The sequence below is a fragment of the Pundamilia nyererei genome, unplaced genomic scaffold (assembly GCF_000239375.1).
Source record: "Pundamilia nyererei isolate P.nyererei 1_Seehausen unplaced genomic scaffold, PunNye1.0 scaffold00060, whole genome shotgun sequence".
Classification (NCBI taxonomy): domain Eukaryota; kingdom Metazoa; phylum Chordata; class Actinopteri; order Cichliformes; family Cichlidae; genus Pundamilia; species Pundamilia nyererei.
In genome coordinates this window covers 1,377,185-1,394,207 of record NW_005187461.1, presented here as the reverse complement: position 1 = coordinate 1,394,207, position 17,023 = coordinate 1,377,185, and the positions used below count along the sequence as shown (strand labels likewise).

At 41.4% G+C, this 17,023-nt stretch overlaps 3 protein-coding genes across 9 annotated transcripts in view; 1 reads left to right on the top strand and 2 right to left on the bottom strand.

Moving 5' to 3' along the window:
* Window positions 1–7,654, bottom strand: part of bcl2l13 (BCL2 like 13) — an 18,590-nt gene extending 10,936 nt beyond the window's left edge. Inside the window, exons 1-4 of one of the 4 annotated variants that reach the window (XM_005734772.1) lie at window positions 7,636–7,654; window positions 5,830–6,034; window positions 3,262–3,351; window positions 54–210 (exon numbers count right to left, since the gene is read on the bottom strand). In XM_005734772.1, coding sequence (XP_005734829.1) covers window positions 54–210; window positions 3,262–3,351; window positions 5,830–5,971 — 389 coding nt within the window. In that variant the 5' untranslated portion in view covers window positions 5,972–6,034; window positions 7,636–7,654. The other 3 variants (XM_005734770.2, XM_005734769.1, XM_005734771.1) reach the window with 3 other exon arrangements.
* atp6v1e1a (ATPase H+ transporting V1 subunit E1a) lies at window positions 7,394–12,687 on the top strand. The gene is made up of 9 exons (XM_005734773.1): window positions 7,394–7,577; window positions 8,018–8,083; window positions 8,162–8,271; window positions 8,736–8,802; window positions 9,128–9,217; window positions 9,314–9,382; window positions 9,492–9,586; window positions 10,837–10,924; window positions 12,226–12,687. Exons 1-9 carry the CDS (start codon window positions 7,545–7,547, stop codon window positions 12,286–12,288), a joined length of 681 nt encoding a protein of 226 aa, XP_005734830.1. The 5' UTR covers window positions 7,394–7,544; the 3' UTR covers window positions 12,289–12,687.
* The window catches only part of slc25a18 (solute carrier family 25 member 18), an 11,802-nt gene continuing 7,466 nt past the window's right edge, over window positions 12,688–17,023 (bottom strand). For all 4 annotated transcript variants that reach the window (XM_005734777.1, XM_005734776.1, XM_005734779.1 and 1 more), the window contains exons 6-10: window positions 16,730–16,845; window positions 15,766–15,955; window positions 15,169–15,341; window positions 14,715–14,790; window positions 12,688–14,601 (exon numbers count right to left, since the gene is read on the bottom strand). In XM_005734777.1, the coding sequence (XP_005734834.1) occupies window positions 14,460–14,601; window positions 14,715–14,790; window positions 15,169–15,341; window positions 15,766–15,955; window positions 16,730–16,845 (697 nt within the window). In that variant the 3' untranslated portion in view covers window positions 12,688–14,459. The remainder of the gene's footprint in view (window positions 14,602–14,714; window positions 14,791–15,168; window positions 15,342–15,765; window positions 15,956–16,729; window positions 16,846–17,023) is intronic.

The following is a 17,023-nucleotide window of genomic DNA, read 5'->3' as shown; positions in this document are numbered from 1 at the left end:
CTATCGTGCAGGCTGCTTTTTGCAAACACACAGCCACAGCTCTACAAACTCACCCTGTGAGGAGTGTGTGTACGGCTGCTGACAGGTGTGTGTCGAGCTCTTGGGCCAGCCTGTCTCCCACTGCAGCCAGGCAGTCCTCAATGGAGTTCTCCGGGTTGGCTGGAGCGAACACCAGTGAATTGTGTCGGTCGAATCCCGTCCTGGAAAAGGCTGCAAGCAACACAGGTCACAGGACAGAGTGATATCGCTGACAGAAGTGCAGCTCGTTTAAAGGAGGTAGTCAAAGAAAGGGAAGAACACGAAACATAAAGAGTGTTTGTTTTAATTAGTGCGGCACTTCTGACTAACTTTTCTTTTTATTAAACCTCTAATAATAAGCAGTCCTACATATCATTAAACAAATATGTAAGACTGCTTTCTTCCATTTGTGCAACATCTCTAAAAATGAGAAATATCCTGTCTCAGAGTGACGCTGAAAAACTAGTTCATGCATTTATTACTTCCAGGCTGGACGACTGTAATTCATTATTATCAGGAAGTCCTAAAAATTCCCTGAAAAGCCTTCAGCTGATCCAAAATGCTGCAGCAAGAGTCCTGACAGGGACTAGAAAGAGAGAGCATATTTCTCCTGTATCGGCTTCTTTTCATTGGCTTCCTGTTGAATCCAGAATTCAAAATCCTGCTCCTCACATACAAGGTCTTAAATAATCAGGCCCCATCTTATCTTAATGACCTTGTAGTACCATATCACCCTATTAGAGCACTTCGCTCTCGCTCTGCAGGCCTACTGGTTGTTCCTAGAGTATTTAAAAGTAGAATGGGAGGCAGAGCCTTCAGTTTTCAGGCCCCTCTTCTATGGAACCAGCTTCCAGTTTGGATTCGGGAGACAGACACTATCTCTACTTTTAAGATTAGGCTTAAAACTTTCCTTTTTGCTAAAGCATATAGTTAGGGCTGGACCAGGTGACCCTGAATCCTCCCTTAGTTATGCTGCAATAGGCTGCTGGGGGATTCCCATGATGCACTGGGGGTTTCTCCTTCACTCACTATGTGTTAACAGACCTTTCTGCACTGAATCATACTTGTTATTAATCTCTGTCTCTCTTCCACAGCATGTCTTTATCCTGTCTTCCTTCTCTCACCCCAACAGCAGCAGATGGCCCCGCCCCTCCCTGAGCCTGGTTCTGTCGGAGGTTTCTTCCTGTTAAAAGGAAGTTTTTCCTTCCCACTGTCGCCAAAGTGCTTATTCATAGGGGGTCATATGATTGCTGATGACTGTATGTATGACTCCGTATATGGTCTGTATGTATTATTGTAATTGAACTAATGTCTGAGATCCTGTTAATGAGACTCATAAATCATATTTACTTAAGAATAACATTAAAGCATCTTAGACTAGTGAAACACGATGAAGCAACCACCCACGTGTGTGAGCTGTGAAAGAAAGACAAAAATCCTCATTTTTAAACCAGAGTGAGACAAAACAATCATTCACTTAAAATCAAAATCAGCTTTTCTGTGACCAACCACAGCGATCTGCAGCAATATTCACGCTTTTTGGAACGAAAGCAAAGAGCTTTAACTGTACATGTGTCATATTTGCACACTGAACTTAATTTCAGTTTAAAACTTCAACTTCAGTTTAAAAACTTAAGACCAGACTAGTGATGGTGTTCAGTGCGTTTGAAGGCTAATCTCTGGAACTACAGTTAGGTCCATAAATATTTGGACAGAGACAACGTTTTTTAATTTTGGTTTTTACCACAATGAATTTTAAATGAAACAACTCAGATGTAGTTAAGGTGCAGACTTATTGCTTTAATTAAGTGGTCTGAACAAAAGGATTGCATGAGAATGTCTAAAACTAAAGCATTTTTAACTCAATCCCTTGATTTCAGGGGCTCAAAAGTAAATGGGAAAATTAAATAACTGAAAATAAAATTGTCAATTCCTAATACTTTGTTGAAAACTCTTTGCTGGCAATGACAGCCTGAAGTCTTGAATTCATGAGCATCACCAGATGCTGGGTTTCCTCCTTTTTAATCCTCTGCCAGACGTTTACTGCAGCAGCTTTCAGTCGCTGTTTGTTTTTGGGCTTTTCTGTCCAAAGTTTAGTTTCCATCAAGTGAAATGCTCAACTGTGTTAAGATCGGGTGTCCGACTTGGCCATTCATGAATATTCCCCTTCTTTGCTTTAATAAACTCCTAGGTTGCTTTGGCTGTACGTTTTGGGTCATTGTCCGTTTGTATTATCAAACGGCGCCCAGTCAGTTTGACTGCATTTAGCTGGATGTGAGCAGACAGTCTGTCTCTGAACACCTCAGAGGTCATTCAGCTCCTTCTGTCCTGTATATCACATCATCAATAAACACCAGCGTCCCAGAGCCACTGGCAGCCGTACACACCCAAGCCATCACACTCTGTCCACTATGTTTTACAGACGATGTGGATGCTTTCGATCGTGAGCTGTTTCACGCCTTCGCCACACTTTTTTTCTTGCCCTCATTCTGATAGAGGTTGATCTTGGTTTCATCTGTCAATCTAGCCTCTCTATTCTTGAGGTTTATGAATGACTTACGCCTTGCAGTGAACCATCTGTATTTTCTTTCACGCAGTCTTCTCTTTATGGTAGCCCTGGATATCGATACGCCTACCTCCTGGAGAGTCTTGTTCACTTGGTTGGCTGGTGTGAAGGGGTTTCTCATCACCATGGAAATGATTCTGCGATCATCCACCACTGTTGTCTTTTGTGGACGTCCAGGTCTTTTTGAGTTCACCGGTGCTTTCTTTCTTTCTCAGGATGTACCAAACTGTACATTTTGCCACTCTTAATATTGTAACAGTTTCTCAGATGTGTTTATTTTCTGTTTTCGCAGCTTAAGGATGGCTCGTTTCACCTTCCTGGAGAGCTCCTTTGACCGCATGTTGTCTGTTCACAGCAAAATCTTCCAAATACAAGCACCACACCTCAAAACAAATCCAGGCATTTTATCTGCTTTTTTGAAAACAACATAATGAAGGAATTGCCCACGCCTGCCAATGAAATAGCCTTCAAGTGAATTGTCCAATTACTTTTTGTCCCTTTAAAAAGAGGCTGGCAAATGTTGAGGAGCTGAAACTCCTAAACCCTTCATCCAATTTGAGTGTGGATGCCCTCAAATGAAAGATGAAATTCTACACATTATCTCCATTATGTAACTAGTTTCAGTAAACAAATATATATGGACCTAACTGTAGCTGTGTATGTTTGTGATCACTTACAGGCGGCAATTTCGCCATCCAGTTCTCTCAGCCCTTCCTCTATTTGCTCCTTTATCACTCTGGATCTTGTTTTCTCGGCCTCTGCATCTCCTGAAAGAGATAAACAAACATGAAATATGAACCAGCGTCGCTCCATCCTTCATTCTTTCTGGCTCTCTCCCACACAGTCGCCGTAGTTTTCATGCAAAACTTCCCCAAATGTCTTAAAACACGACTAAAGAAAAGCTGTTCTGGAAATTCTGAATTGCTTTGACTGCATTTTAACAGGATATTGTGGTTGGACTTCAGTGTGTGCCAGCTGTTTTTGTTGCATTTGCATGGTCGCTTTTTAAAGCACTCCTTCTTTCAGCGCCTCAATAATCATTTTAGGAACCATGAACATATTTCAGAAAAGGTCATTTACACTGATGTCAACAGCTATTTTGTTATTGTTTTATGCATGCGTTTAGTTTTCTTTATGCAACTATTCTAACAACTTATAATAAAGTTGGTCATGTGGCTTTTTCGAAAAGGTTCATTGTCTTTTTTTGATTCATAAGAGTTATGCACTCACTAGTTTGTGATATAATCTGATAAATTAAATAGAGGATCTGACAAAGAATGGGTTAAGTTGCTAACACAACAAATATGGGATCTGACCTTTTATTAAATCATGAAATATTTAACAGGCTAGGATCAACATCAAAGTGGAAATTGGGCCAGATCTTGACTCCACTATAAGGATGAGCGGTTGATGCCGCGCACACCAACTTTCCTGGAGGAGAGAACCACCTTTGCAGGCAGCCGCTCCTCCTCAGCCTGACGAGCTTGAATTCAAAGCAAAAAACTGTTAATGGTTCTCAGTCATCGTGTGCACGAAGGCTGTCAAGGCAGAGGTCAATTATTTACAGCACCGAGTCTACACTGCTCGGGGTGTAATGAACCACGCAACACAAAGGCGCCAAGTGGGGCTGCACTGCATTTACACAAAAATACAATAAACCCTCAAAAAAATCAACTTTTACATTTGACCTCTCACCCCGGAGAGATGCAGGGATCATTTTATAATGTTCATACATGCAACCCAGAGGCACTGGTTATTTCCAGTGTGACTGGACTCCATTGGTTCAGTTTTAGTAGCTGACTTTTCTCAGTTTATGAAATCAAATACTGACATTTTTTAACAAAAAGCAAGAAGACACTCTGACAACTGGGATCTTGTTCTCTCAGGTCCCTGCATGGGTGCCATGAGGACCAGTGTTGGCTTTTCCTGGCCTTGGTGCTGTGTCAGCATTTAGGCAGACAGCTAGCCAGACAACTATTTTGCTTTGGTCCACTGGTGTGTGAGTAATGCTACAGTGATTGCACATGACAGGCTGTCAGAAATTGGACCGGGTCAAGCGGAAAGCAGGGATCAGCCACTCATCTGCCATCTCCGCCCATTCCAAGCATGCACACAACAATAAAATGGACAGGAAATAAAAAGAACTCCCCCTCTCTCTCTCGTCTTCTTTTCCTTGCTCCAAATACATTTTTCAGATACCTCTGCTCCTTTACTTCCATGCATCATCCAAAGAGGCTCTCCAGCAGTCTTGTGCTCTCTTTAATCACTAAGATTTATTTCAGGATTAACGCTGTGAGGTCATAACTTGGTTGCACAAACTAAAAGAAACGAACAGCTGCTGGCATTTACCTTCACACATCCTTTCTCTAGTCTCACATAGCAGACACAGAAAATCATTACTATACTGTACATTTGGGGGCGACCGTGGCTCAGGGGGTTGGGAAGCGTATCTGTAACTGGAAAGTCGCCGGTTCGATCCCCGGGCTCTCTGTCCTGGTCGTTGTGTCCTTGGGCAAGACACTTTACCCTACCGCCTACTGGTGTTGGCCAGAGGGGCCGATGGCGCGATATGGCAGCCTCGCTTCTGTCAGTCTGCCCCAGGGCAGCTGTGGCTACAACCGTAGTTTGCCTCCACCAGTGAGTGAATGTGAGAGTGACTGAATAGTGGCATTGTAAAGCGCTTTGGGTGCCTTGAAAAGCGCTGTATAAATCCAATCCATTATTATTATTAGTTCCACAACACCTCTTTTGGTATGCCGGGCATAAAAGGGAACAGGAAGAAAAATGTGAGCCAGCATGCCTGAAGCCATGTAACAGGGTTGTTGCAAAGACCTCTGTGAAGACACGACAGCTTTATGCACTCTGGTCACCATATTGGGTTATTGAAAGGATTCTAGCTGGGCTTTAGATGAGAATCCACTAAATCTATTGGTTTACAGACACTGGCTTCAACTATCACGTTAAAGTGTCCATACAGGTCTTCTGAATGTGTTCTCCTGCTAAAGTCAGATTCCAGTCAGAGCCAAATTAAGCTGGCAAAACAGGTGGCTACGTGCCTACACACCCCAGATATTTTATGTTACAACCATGTGTACGCCACTATTTGTGTGCTCTCTGAATGCAAGTGTGTGAGGGTTGTGTACGTGCACAGTGTGCAAAATGGGAAGGAAAAAAACAACTGTTGCTCATCTCATCAGCAATTTTTAACAAGAGGTTTGCCACAAATGCAAAGCATTTCCTCTCACCTTGAGCTGCAGCTGGTTGGTCTGATCTACCTGCAGGCACCATTCCTAGGTAGTTAAGCAAAATATATTTGGTTTCAAAATGGAAACCCTCAGGCACAGTGGCTGGGATTGAGGCAGAGGCGGTGGAGCCTGAGGTAGCCATCGAACAGATGTGTATCAGACTCTCAGGCACATTAATTCATACAGTCAAAGCTGGACGTCTCACCTAGGGAAAATAACAACCAGAGGAAGAATAATATCTCGTTAGAGGCACAATCGTTACAGCCTGAAGGATGGGCTGGCTGAGGCTGAGGCACCCATTAATAAAAGCTAAGAAAATCTATATCTAAACTCTGGCATTGTATCATACAATATGTTATTTAATCTTAAAAAAAAAAAGAAAAAGCTGTTATATGAATGACATAAACAGATGCCGCCCTCAGGTTTACAGTGTCCTGCCCCCACTGCGTGCACTAAGGGGACAAATTGAGTGATTTTAGACTTATGTGACTGCATGGATCCCAACTGAGGACAGAAGAATGGTACAGGACATATTTGGGTACTTTTTTTGTGTCTAGATCATGATTTACACAACACATGTGGCAAACAGATGGTCGTTTTAAAAATCCCCCCAAAAAACCCAAAAACAATTTTCAAATAAAATGATCACTGCACGAATATGAAACACGACTTTAACCCCCTGTAACTTCTAAGTTAATCGCCCCACATGGTCCTCCAGAGACGAGGTGACACCAAGCGGACCAAAAATTCCATTCATGTCAAGTCTGCCAAATTAAACAAAATACTTCCGGGTTTAACTATCAAAATAAAATAATGTGTATAACCGAGTAATTAAAAAGTTCAATCATCAAATAACAAAGCGGCTACGATAATTACAGTAAATTAAATAAACACAACTATCCTCAAAAGATTTCAGTATGTCTGCAAAAAATAATCTACCAAATAACATAACCATTCGCTTTACTAACCAGACATGTAGCTTTGCTAATTAATTACCTGACTAATTACATAAGTGTCCGCTGCACCCCTCGCTGGAACACCCAAACTCACATGCAAGCTACTGTTAGCTAGCTTGACGTTACACGTTTTACGTGCTGGAGACTCGAAACTTCATTTTAACTTAAGCTCAGCGGGTGTCCGTTTCTTACCGTCCTTGTCCAAAGGCAACCAGATGTGGACAGACGACAAGCTGAACAGAATTATGAACACACACACATAAACACACACACTACTGTAGCAGACGCCGGAGAGGGTAGCCCACCAATGGCAGGTAGCCGTTAGTACTCAGGGTGCTCTGGATGTTAGCGTACAAAACCGGCACCAGTCTTCCTGTCAGAGCCTTCATAATAATACTCACCTCTGCTACCGGACACCGTTCAACCTGTGGTCACAAGAGGAAACTTGCGAAATTTACAAACACGTCGTGTCTGTTATTGGGGGAGATAATCCTTGATTTTCTGTAGCTATAAGAATTTCGAGGGGAGAGCATCCAACCTTAGCACCCCGCCCTCGTTACAAATATTTAACTGGAACGCGAAATGTTATTTTGAAAGTGCAGACCGGAAGTTCTATTTTACCTCCAGTGGTCAGCTCGACCACGAAAGCCAAACCGTGTTTTCACCCCAAACTGTTTGTGCTTCAGTGGACGGTAAAAGTGACGGAGACAGTTAGTTTGACAGACTCCGAAGAGACAATAAACATAACTGAGAAAAGCCATGGCGCTCACCGACGCTGACGTACAGAAACAGGTAAACTTTATGGACAAGTTAAACCACGTCAATCCCACTGACGTTACGGTAAACATACATAATCTCAGTTAACGGGCCGATACGTGGACTGCAGCACTGTCCCGCTGTTAATCATTATTCCGCACTATGTTTAACATTTAAGGCAACGCCGCAATCCATTTAGTTCTGGTTGTCGGTGGCAGTTTACATTATGACGGGTGCAAAGTTAAAGTTAATGCCTAAATGCTAACATTGCCATTAATGCAAGTCAAGTTGGTCTCATTGCAGTAAATAATGAAATTTGGTCACTTTCTAATGCTAAACTATCAGTTTTAGTAAAACTGTAAAAGTGTGTGCGCATGTTTTTGTATCATTCAGAAAAAAACAGACAGACACATAAAGGACGCACATTGTCAGAGATCCAAACTTGAACCAGCTGCTTTTTGTGTTTCTTATGGCAGATTAAGCACATGATGGCCTTCATTGAGCAAGAGGCCAATGAGAAAGTTGAGGAAATTGATGCAAAGGTAACGGAAGCTCTTCTGCCTGTCAGTCTTGTGTTTTGTCATAGTGACCACTGATTTAATGAATCTTCTCTTACACAGGCGGAGGAAGAGTTCAACATTGAGAAAGGTCGTCTGGTGCAGACTCAGCGGCTGAAAATCATGGAGTACTATGAGAAGAAGGAAAAGCAAATTGAGCAGCATAAGAAGATGTGAGAAAGAGTGGTCACTCAAACTGCACAAATAGGAATGCATTCATCAAAAGAAAATTTAGTTAGCCTTTGGAAATGGTACACCACAGCACGCCTTACGTTCTTGTTTTTAGCTCCGCTGTCCCATCGGTTTGACTGTTTCTGTAAGATGCTTTTTGTCGCTGTTTATCCCACACTTCAAACACTTACAGATCTGACACTCTGCAATCTCACATCTCATGAGTAAACGCTGTCTTTCTGAGGCAGTGACTGATCTTCTGATAGCTTGTTAGGCATCCATTGAACTAACCAACGAGGAAGCAGCATAAACAGATTTAATCAATTCTGGGCCAACAACTCTGAAGAAGAGAAAATGACGACTCTAAAAAGTTCAAAATAAAATCATATTTGGTTCAGGCAGAAATTTTGCTTGAAGAATATCTCTGATAAAAGGAATTAATCGGTATAATCAACGCCCTCCACAGCCAGAGATCCAACATGATGAACCAAGCCAGGCTGAAGGTGCTGAAGGCCCGAGACGACATGATCACGGTGAGCGATGAATGCTCATTTCTGTGTCCACTGGAAACCTCCTCTATTCAAATTCATCATAACTTTAATGATGAATTTGAATTTGTTTCCATGATTAGCTTTCATTCTTGCACTAAATTGTTGTGCACGTATTTACACATGGAAATAATGTGTAAATGTTGTGTCCTCTACTTGACCTTCACTACTCCAGTACAGTGAAAAAGACACGTTCCAGTTAAATATTTGTAAAAACTGCTCAGATGCAAGATAAATATGATTTTGCGTACCATAATTCATGAGTCATATATCAATTTCTAATGTATCCAGTTGCCTGTTTTTGTCGCAGGATCTGTTAAACGAGGCCCGTCGGAGACTTGCAGAGATTGCTAAGGACCCTGCTAAGTACTCCAGTCTGTTGGAGGGCCTAGTGCTTCAGGTATAATCTACCATTGTGATCTATGATTGCAAACCAACTGTTAATATATTATTCAGTTTTCTATATTTAAAAAGTGAGCTTTTTTTAATGTTTCAGGGATTCTACCGACTGCTGGAGCCTAAGGTTACCATTCGCTGCCGACCGCAGGATGTTGAATTTGTTCAGGTGAAGCTGTTCTGACTAGTTATTTAGAAAAGAAGGAACAGGCCATCTGCCTCTTTTGTCGAATGCACAATAAAACATAGAGTTGTTTTCTCTCTTTATTACCAAACAGGCTGCAGTCAATAAGAACATCCCGATCTACAAAGAGGCGGTGAGGAGTAATATAACTGTCAAAATCGACAAGGAACGTTTTCTTCCAGCTCAGATGTAAGATGATTCAGTTCTTCAGAAAGGAGGAGGTCATGTGATTGTTACAGATTATCTATTTTGTATTGTCAAGATTGAGATGCAGGAATTTTTGCATTTTTAATCAAATATGACAAACACACTGTAGTCACTGCTCAGCTTTAGTTTGACTTTGGGGGTTGGAACAACTTTGTCTTTGTGGAGTAGTCTCCACATGGTGTTGGAACATTCCTCAGACTTTTTGGTCCACGTTGACATGATGTCGTCACATAGTTGTTGCAGATCATATAATGCAAACTTCCCGTTTAACCGTATTTCAGTGGATTATAATCTAGTGACTGTCGGAGCCATTTGAGTACCGTGGACACATTCTTAGAGGATATGAGCTTTGTGACATCGCACAATGTCCTGCTGCGAGCAGCGGTTACTGTGGTCATAAAGGCATGGACATGCTCAGCAAAGATGCTCAGGCGTATACTGTGGCTCATTTATAGAAAATGTCCTCCACACCGTTGCACCACCAGCAGCCTGAAGCACTGATGCGTGGCCATGCTTTCATGTTGTTTTTACCACACTGTGACCCTATCAAACCAGGCAACATTTCACAAACCTCTGTTATCTAATTTTGTGAGCCCACTCAAATTATAGCCTCAGTTTACTGTTCTTAGCTGACAGGAGGGGCCCTGGTGTGTAGACCATCTGCTTCAAGGTTTGACATGTTGTGTGTTTGGAGGTGCTCTTTTTGTTAACTAGTGGTTATTTGAGTTACTGTTGCCTTCCTACCACCTCAAATCAGTTCTCGTCCTACCTCTGGCATCAGCAACATACTATCACCCAGAGAACTGCTGCTCATTGGGTCTATAAACCCTACAGATGGTTATGTGGAAAGATCCACATACTGCTCAACTTCTGATCAGTAGATCAGACATTTGTGAAATGCTCAGTCCAGCATGCCTGGCACCACAACCACACCACATTCTGATGCTTGGTTTGAACTTTGAACCTTACACTAGACATCCCAAAAGGTTGATTCTGTTCATCTGGACGTTTTCAGTGGGAGAAACGTTTCGTCACTCATCCAGGTGACTTCTTCAGTCTCAGCTGACTGCAGGTTTCCCCAACCTTATAAACAGGACATTTGCACAATGACTGAAACTCGCACCACTGAATGATGTGATGAACAGAACAGAATCAACCTTTTGGGATTTACTTACCTGGATGATTGAGCATGCATCAAGACTTAAACTAGACATTTCATTTTATCTTAACAGCTGTGGAGGAATCGAGGTGTATAATGAGAATGGGAAGATCAAGGTTTCCAACACTTTGGAGAGCAGGCTAGAACTCATTGCACAACAGGTAAAGTAACTTCGATGATATACCTCACATCCAAATCTTCTGCTGCTCACTGCAGTAGCTGCTGTTTGCCTGTGGAGGGCAGCAGAGCCCAACTTGCTTTCCAGTGGATCTAATTCGCTGAAGGGTGGAGAGCTGACAGAGAAAAATCAATTTAATCATTAAGACTAGACTGTCATGCTAACAATGGATTTACTATATTTAAACTTGCTTTGAGTATTCAATGTTGCCATCGTGTCAATAACGCAAAAACTGGTTCCTTTTTTTAGAGTAAAGCTGTGAAATCAAATGTGTAGTAATTACAGTCACTGCTGATTTATGTTCGTAAATTATTCAGCTTTGTTCAGGAGTAAGGTCTTTTGAGTATTTTCTGCAACAATTGTATTATTAATGTATAGGTATTAGAAAAATAATTTTAAGATTCTCTAAAGGCCCAAATGGTCTAGACCAGAAGCATCAAATGTAAGACCCGGAGAGCCGGAATCAGCCCATGGCTTTGGAGTTTTAAAAGCTGACCTCCCCTAACCTTTATTTAGTCCCTAAAATATCTCAATATATGTAGTTAAACTTCTTTAAAATCACAGAAAGGAGAATTTCACTGGTCTGACCCACTTAAGATCAAAGTGGGCTGTGGAATGAGACGTGGGTGGGCTAGAGCAGTCCTTTGTCTTTTCACAGAGATTCAGTACAAATGATCTTACACATCCAGGTGGAAAAAGCTTAAAGATAAACGGGATGTGCACTCGCACTTGTTGGCCTTGATCAGAACAGGAGCCACAGAAATGACATAGTTACATAGAAATTTGGGATGCTGTGTAAAATGTAAACAATGACGGGGTGCATATTATTCCACTCTGTCATTGGATGTTTTTAGGAAACTACATGGATACTTAGAAATCTGGCATCCTGTGTAAAATATAAACAAAGAGTGCAATGAATGAATGTGCAATGATGTTTTTAAGAAATGACATAGTTACTTAGAAACTTGGGATGCTGTTTAAAATGCAAACAATGACAGAGTGCATTTATTTGCAGGTCATTTAAAGCCTTTTTGGTAGAAGAGCAACATATCAGGGATTGAAATAGGAAAAATTGATTGAATTCAAAAAGAGTATATATGCCAGAAACGAGATTTAACATTTTTAGACAGTGGCAAAAAAATCAAATGACAAACTTTGTGTTCTTACAGCTGGAAAGGAATATCAAATACTGAACTGTAACAATTGTAACAATGTTTGAATGCTGTGGCCAAAAAAACATGGTTGTGATTTATATCCTTACTATCTTGATTCTACTCTTGACAGATGATGCCTGAAGTCAGAATGAATCTGTTTGGTGCCAACCCCAATCGAAAGTTCTTGGATTAACTGTGGACATGAAGAGGGCACAGGTGGAACGTTTATGGTGATGACAGAGCATCACCATAAAACCCAAGAGTCTCCAACCATCTGCCGTTACTGAGATCCAAAGGGAGTGTTTATATAGTTCTAAATACTAATGGACTAAATAACAATTCAGCAAGTGCTCTTACTTTGAAATGTCCTCTATTCATCTTCTCTTAAAAGGACTCAATGTTCTAATGACATTACAGATGTTTGTCTTCAGTCGTTTCAGTTTGAGTAAACTGAGCAAGCTGCATATTTAAACCAAAGATACAGGCGTGTGCGTGCGTGTGCGTGCGTGTGCGTGCGTACACAGAGTTGCTTAGCATTGTTCTCAAGGTAATAATATACCAAGGTATCAATTAAAGTGACATGAGAAAGGAACATGTATGAGATATCTTTATTTACAGCTTGTAAACATACACTTTACTCAGGCTATGTTCACTCTACAATGAGGAAAATGTAGGAACCTATATAGAGTATCCACATCAAAATGTGTCTTGCATTAAAAATGTAAAAAACAAAACCTTTTAGTGGCATCCAGTGGGATTCAGTAATGGCAAACTGTTGGCCAGACAAGTTGCCATACTCCCTCCATGGGTCTAACGATTACAGCTGTCTTTTGCTAAAATTGGACTCAAGTACCAAAACAATATTTCAACACAACCAGTTCCACTTATTTAAGACTTAAAGTTTTTATGCTTTCGAAACAACCAGCTGTCATAAGGCCTTAATTGCATTTTCTTTAGTTATTGTGCGTACACTGAAGCGTCTTATGTATAACTAACTAAGCGGTAAAAGGAATCCAAGGCGACAGCAAGGTTTTATTTAAACCGTTGCAAGCTGCGGAGAAGAGGACGTTAAGCCTGTGGGATCGTGGTTTTGCAGTTGCTGTCGAGCAGGAAGTGAGCAGTCTGTTAGTGTATATTGTATGCTAATGCGGCGATTAAAGCATTACCATCAGATTAAGTAATGACCTCAGAGACACTGGCAGGCAGCACCTTTAAGTCCAGTGAAAGATTCCAAGATTACTCGAGTACAAGGGATACTTAACAGTAGGAAGAAGGATATGGAGCCCCGTTTTAAGAGAAAAACATTGATGTCTGAGTGATTGGCAGTTTAGACTCTGACATCATATATCATTAAGACCCTGTTAAGACAGGTGCTGCTTTTCATCAGTCTGACCACATGATGCCTGATTAAGCATCCTAGTGGGTTATTCCTGAAAAGTTGTGGGATTTATTGCATTTTTATATTAATTTCAATAAAGCACTACTGCAAATACATGCTGTCACATTAAGAGTTTGTGAGTTCCTTAGTTCACTGGACAATGCCCTTTAAAACAGTTTTTTTAATTGATTTATTTTGTTTAAATTTTCTCCAATCAATGAAAAATCTCCGTCGCCAAGTGTGTGTGCAAGGGGCCCTGCTTTATGTCAAAACAAATGGTGAGAATATTCAAAAGTGTAATTAGACTTCCTTTAAGATAATACAGAAATTATGTACTCATTTCCCCTTCATCCATTTGTACGTACTGGGATGTACTACAGGATTTCTCTGCCATCTCTGTGAGTATGTGAACCCATAAGAAACATGACTATAAAACCATATGGTAATGCACTCTCTTTTAAAAAAGAGTGAGGCCAGCGATGTTGTATATTCCATGTCTTTTTAGATGAAGCTTGAAAGGAGACATTCTTAAAAAGTTGATGCACAGGCCAAAGAAACTGTTGGATTGGCTGGCATTTGAGTTAGCAGGCTCAAACAACATGCACCAATTGTCCCAGAAAAGAACAGATCTCTCTCAGGTGAAAGGACTAAGCCCAGGCATATTGGCAGGAACTACCCTGGGATAACCAGGCCAGCTTGGGACACAATCCTCACATTAATCATACACATACAAAGGACCTTGCTTAACCTACAGAATCCTGCTTACGGCAAGTGAAAACCTAGAGAAACATTAGTGTGAACCCGGTAGTCCACATATTAGTAAATGAAGCTTCTTTCATGCATATTCTGACTATTGCTCTTCCTTTGGTTAGTGGATTGTGGCTGTATTTCTCCTCTGTCTCTGTTTTCTCTGCTCACTGAGTAACAAAAGCAGCATATTATCTGCACAGAAACAACATGACTGCTGCCACTGGTACTTAGCATTGCTATCCCAACAACCCTAGTACTGTCTCCCCTACCCCAAGAAAGTAGACACCCTGGGCAATGCCAAAAAGAGGAGCAATGACTAAAGCACGACAGGTCGCACCCTTCAGGAATGCTGATGGACCCTCTCGTCTCATGATGCGCCTGCGAAGGGATCAGAGAGGAAAAGGCAAGAAATACAAGAAAGGCAGTGTTACTGGGCTGGTTACGCTTATAAAAACTCTATTGTGGAAGCAGATGTGGCATTATAAGCTTACGTTGTGCAGTCAAGAATTCCTCTGTATGTATCCTCCCCGGCACCTTTCTGCAAGGTCTGCAGACGGGTCTTTATTACTGTTTGGGTGTTTGGAAGAAAATTAAGTTTAGTAGAAGTATTTAACTAATTAGACTAACATGACATTTTATAGATAGAGTGATAGACATACAGATCTGATGCTGAGTTTACAGCATAGATAATTGGCTAAAATTTGGCATTTATAAGCCGGTGCTGATACCAGAACAAATGAGGCAGCCAAACTCTGAATGTGTTAAAATTAACAAGGTTGTATTTGATTTCTTATAAACTTTATTATGTGAATCGGTTGCACACTTGCATTAACATAAATAATTATAATGTAAGTAAAATAGTCTTGTCTAATAAGATAAATATTATATTGGAGTGAAGTATTGCAACATGAAGAAGGTATATACTCATATCTGACTCCCACTCACCATCCAGCGGTGTAACTGCCACAGCTGCCACTGAGCCAGCGGAGCAGCCTGCCACAAAGGACTGCCAGAACGGCGCCCGGGCCTGCACATCAGCCTGCCCACTTGCACTTTCCCGGCCCAGGGCATTAAGGTTGGCAAACAGGGGGAAGTAGATCATAGAGAAGGGGACATCCCTGAAAGATAAGAGGATAAGTGGGGAAAAAATATGACTGGGTCACGGGAGACACATGAACCTGTTAAACTGCAGCATAGCAGACAGACATAGCTGCAGGAATCTATTGATTAGTGTTGATTAGCAGAGATGTCACAGACAACAACCGCAGTACGAGTTATGCAAAATCTAAAAACTAAAAGCAGCTCATTTGAACACTTTAAAAGGAAGAGACTGTGTCCTTTAAACATTTGTGTATGGCAGCCTTCAACATGAAGCATAGGGTAATGGATATATATGAAAAAATGCAATAGAAGTCTTTTCCTTATTCAAAGTAATTGAAAAGTTGGAAAATGACTTTTTTGAATTGATATTTAATGTGAACAGAATGTTGTTAAAATGGTCACAGTGACTACTTCATTTACTTATTTATGGGTGTGCGTTACCTCATTAAGGTGGCTCCTACCCCTCTGTAGAGACCAGCTAGGCCACGAGTCTTCAGCAGCTCCATGGTGATGCCTGTGGCTGAGGGTCGTGGTGGTGGGGTTGATTGGGCTTGTGAAGAGGGGCCCACCAGCGATGGGGCTGGCCCAGGAGCAGCAGCCTGTGCTGGAGCTGCCATTGGCCTTTGTGCAGCTAATGGATAAACAGATTTCCCCAGTTAAGAAAACACATGGAGGCTACTGTAATGCTGCAACAGTGATGCTGTAAATGATTTTTGTTAATAAGCACATCTTTGGGTTTGTCATTGAATGCACAATTCATCAATCAACAAACAATATCTGAAATGACATGACATGCTTTACTGTATCCTCATCACATCCTCTTACACTTACCAGACACTTTATTATGTCAATTTCTAATGAGCCAGTCACATAACAGCAGCTCAGTGCATTATGGGATGTAGACATGGTCTGCAGAATGGTCAGGCTGTTTCAAGCAACAGTAACTTAAATCTGCTAGGTACAACCAAGAACACCTGAATCTTAGGCTGCACTACACATAGACTCACCAGAATTGGAGAGCAGAAGATTGGAAAAATGTTGCCTTAGCAACAATTGAGCATATTTTAAGTCCTGCACCCTACCTGAGTATTTCTGCTGAACATGTACATCCCTTTTTGATAACAATATACATATCTTCTGATGGCTTCTTCAAGCAGTACAACACTACATGTGTTCAAATGGCCTCCATAAGTCATCAGCTCTCATTCCAATAGAGCCACTTTAGGATTTAGAGGAATGGGGGGTGTTGCATCATGTATGTGCAGCTAATAAATCTGCAACAACTGCGTGATGCTCTCCATATAGACTTTGTTCCAATGTATAGTCCAGTTGTATTTGGTTATATATAATAATCTCTGAGAAATGTTTCCTGCTAGTTTAATATTAAATCCAGTAAAGACCTCACCGAGCCTTCCTGCATCTTGTAACTGGATCTTTAGCATCTCCATTGGTGTGGTTACCACCACCTGGCAGGTTCCAGCCCCACACCCTGCCAGTACCTCCCCCCATAGCGGCAACTTCCTGCAGACAGAGAATAGTGTCGGTCACAGAAATATGCAGGCGTATGTCCAGTGAGTCTCTGTGGTGTAATAGCGTAAGGGCCGTACTTTAATAAATTTAGCATTTTGATGAGCATTGTTGGTTGTTTTTGTAGTTGCCCTTTATATACAAGCCTGAGTTTGGCCAGATGTTGCCAAAG

Bases quoted from the DNA above. Each gene is read 5' to 3' on its own strand.
- atp6v1e1a (XM_005734773.1), top strand. From the start codon at position 7,545: ATGGCGCTCACCGACGCTGACGTACAGAAACAG. The intron at 7,578-8,017 runs GTAAACTTTATG...TTCTTATGGCAG, and splicing joins ACGCTGACGTACAGAAACAG to ATTAAGCACATGATGGCCTT. The intron at 8,084-8,161 runs GTAACGGAAGCT...TCTCTTACACAG, and splicing joins TTGAGGAAATTGATGCAAAG to GCGGAGGAAGAGTTCAACAT.